The sequence below is a fragment of the Adiantum capillus-veneris genome, chromosome 7 (assembly GCF_014529385.1).
Source record: "Adiantum capillus-veneris isolate H3 chromosome 7, ASM1452938v2, whole genome shotgun sequence".
Taxonomy (NCBI): domain Eukaryota; kingdom Viridiplantae; phylum Streptophyta; class Polypodiopsida; order Polypodiales; family Pteridaceae; genus Adiantum; species Adiantum capillus-veneris.
In genome coordinates, this window is record NC_140937.1 from 155,242,127 (window position 1) to 155,244,961 (window position 2,835).

A 2,835-nucleotide genomic window follows, 5' to 3' on the forward strand; every position below is an offset into this window, starting at 1 on the left:
AAAGACATACTGATCATACATGAACAGATGCCACTTTCATAGACACATGTTAAAGGCTGATAATAGCAAAGAACATATGCCTTTGTAAAGGTCAGCATGTCCAGTTTCCTAAAGCTTTCAATTCACACAGGTTGCATGCACATGACGTTAGAAGCATTATAGAAGTTACTTAAGTACACATAGCATTGGAATCGTATAACCTAAACAGCATGTGTGCAACTAGGCAAGCCATTAGGCATATTGTTATTGGCAGGTCGTAAATATCATCACAAAGACGAGCAACACAATAATCACCAAACTCCTGCGGTCAGGATCCTATACCTGAATGAGTTGATTCATATGGAACCACAAAACACAAACAAAACAGCAGCCCAACTTTCCTTCATTCTGTATCTGTCTTCATCCAAAAATTATGGTAGGAATTCACCAGACTAGATCAGAAAATAAATATACATATAATAAAAATGAAGAGCGGCCATCCATCCAAGTGTCCTGCAAAAGTGTGGCTGCTGACACAGCTTCAACCAGACCAGCAGGCAACCAAATCCTTCATGGCATTCAGATGGACCCGCGATATTGGCATCACAACAGGCCAACTCCCCTTGTACCATCTAAGGTCACCAGCCAGCCTTGACTTGGACCGACAATGCAGCAGATTGTAGCAAATGAGCGCTCGTGCAATCTTGGTGCTGCAAAAAGGCAAAGCCACAAAATCCTTCCACGACATCACCCCATCTTCGCATTCACACAACACTTTCATGATCTGCAAGTAGGCATCGCGATCCCAACAGGGAGGGATGCCCTTAAGAGACAAATTCTCTGGCTCCATTCCCTTGTAAACCTCCTCATCTGCATTATCTTTAAGCTCCTCAAGATAGTCTGCCCAATCGTCAGCATCACTATAAACGCCCACTTTCTCCAAAAGATAAGCCCTTCCTCCACACATCTTGTAGACTTCGTTCCACATAGAATCTGAACAATGGTACCCTAGCTTGAGATTCAAGAATCCGCGTGCGTCCTCTTCAGTGAAGTCACCAATACACTGCTTCGAAACTCTGGATGCACCAATGCGATCCTCCAACCAGTACCTGAAATAGTAATCAGAAGTCGCCATAATTACATTTGCAAGATGGTCTTGTTTGCTGATCTTGACAAAGAAATCTAGGAAGCTTAGCAGCGCCTTCTGACTAGTCTCATCACTTTGCCAGCGCTGCAAAGCATTGGCCTCATCTAAGATAACTGTAGGCACTTTAGTAGTACCTGCCTTGCGCTTTGTCAAATAGTCCGCCATCGCTTGGTGGAATTCAACGGTGTCCTTCTTGTTGAGCTCAATGCTCAGCATATTCCACTCAAACTTCAACTGCACATTATCAAGGACAGAGAGCTGACGCAGCTCTTCCCCGACGCGATGGGTAAACTTTTCAGCTGTGGTAAATTCACCACCGCGCAAATCTATCCATGTTACTGCTGCTTCTTCAAAAGCCAGTTGCTTCAAAATCTCAGTCTTGCCGCAGTCGGGAGGGCCTGTGAGCAACAAGAAACCACCAGGTGTTCTCACAAATTTCTTCAAATAGCGCAGCTCCAGGTCCCTGTCAAACAATTGTCGTTTCGGCAGTCGACTCACCACAGCAGATGAAGATGATGAGGCTCGTGGAGATGTGTAGCACACGCAGAAACATGCCAGAGGCTTCACGGGTTTCCGCACGCTGCGCACGTATACAAGAGACGAAGACGAGGCTTGTGGAGACGTGCACCACATACCGCGTACCCCTCTGAAAGACTCTGTTGTGATTTCCATGGAGGTGCTGAAGCCCTAGCTAATTAGCTCCAAAAAAAAACTTTTTTGGTAAATTGGCAAAATTTCAAGGTTTCTTAGAAAGCTTCCACACGGTGAGTTTGCAAACTCACCAAAAACTTTTGGTGTTGCATTCTCACGTGGCCTATATAAAGGAAAATAAAGTTCAATTTCTATTCTTGCATTATAAAAAAGCCTTCATGTTCTTAAACTATGCTAACTTTTGCATATTTGCAAAAGTTTCTTGAACTCATCCTCTCCTCCTTTATTCCCTCTTGCCCCCTTTATTTGGTGAGCGTGGGTTTTGAAACCCAGCGTGTGAAAGCCCTGTTACCTCTTAGTTTTATCTCTAAAAGGTAAATTTCAAAATGAGAAGGTCAGATTACACTATACCTCGATTTTTATCGAGATGCATCGACCCATTGCGGGCATTCTTATTATTTGGTCAGCTCCATGGTGGGACTTTTCTGCTGGTGAGGTGGCATCGTGAGGGCATAAGGGTTTACCATTATAATGGAAAGCACACTGAAATTGCCTTCTTATAAAAGTAAGGTTCCTTGTTATGGGAATTTCTGAAGCAGGAGTCGAGAATGGCAAACTAGGAGCTACAAGTAACACTAAAACAACAAATTTACTATTTTTAGCCTTCAACGAAGTCCAATTAGTGTCATCTTGGATTCAATACGAAGCTTATATTTATATCATTGATGTAAGCACACGACTTCATCAAATGGACTTGTGGCTAAAAATAAGAGAATTACTCAGGTTTGATGTGAAGCTTGCAGTTTCCTCTTCAAAATAAGCACTCAAACTTTTCAAACTAGCTAAAAGTGGAGACTTCTTAGGGTTTGAAGAGTACAAATTCAAAACACTAGCCCATTCATGTTTATGTTTATGTATGGGTTTGGGCCAAAATTATCGATTGTATTAATGCCTTTTAAAGTTCTAGGTCAATAAGTGCCTGAATTTTTTAACAACAAAATAAGATGTGAAAAGTTCTCATGGATGCACAATGAGTTACACGAGTTATAAATTGAGGA

At 42.3% G+C, this 2,835-nt stretch overlaps 1 protein-coding gene across 1 annotated transcript; it reads right to left on the reverse strand.

The window, feature by feature from the left end:
* Positions 1 to 290: 290 nt before the first annotated feature.
* LOC147454872 (uncharacterized) lies at positions 291 to 1,856 on the reverse strand. The gene has a single exon (XM_086516692.1). It carries the CDS (start codon positions 1,796 to 1,798, stop codon positions 521 to 523), a length of 1,278 nt encoding a protein of 425 aa, XP_086372818.1. The 5' UTR covers positions 1,799 to 1,856; the 3' UTR covers positions 291 to 520.
* Positions 1,857 to 2,835: the final 979 nt, after the last annotated feature.

Excerpts from the sequence above, each read along its gene's own strand:
- LOC147454872 (XM_086516692.1), bottom strand. The coding sequence starts at position 1,798 with ATGGAAATCACAACAGAGTCTTTCAGAGGGGTACGCGGTATGTGGTGC.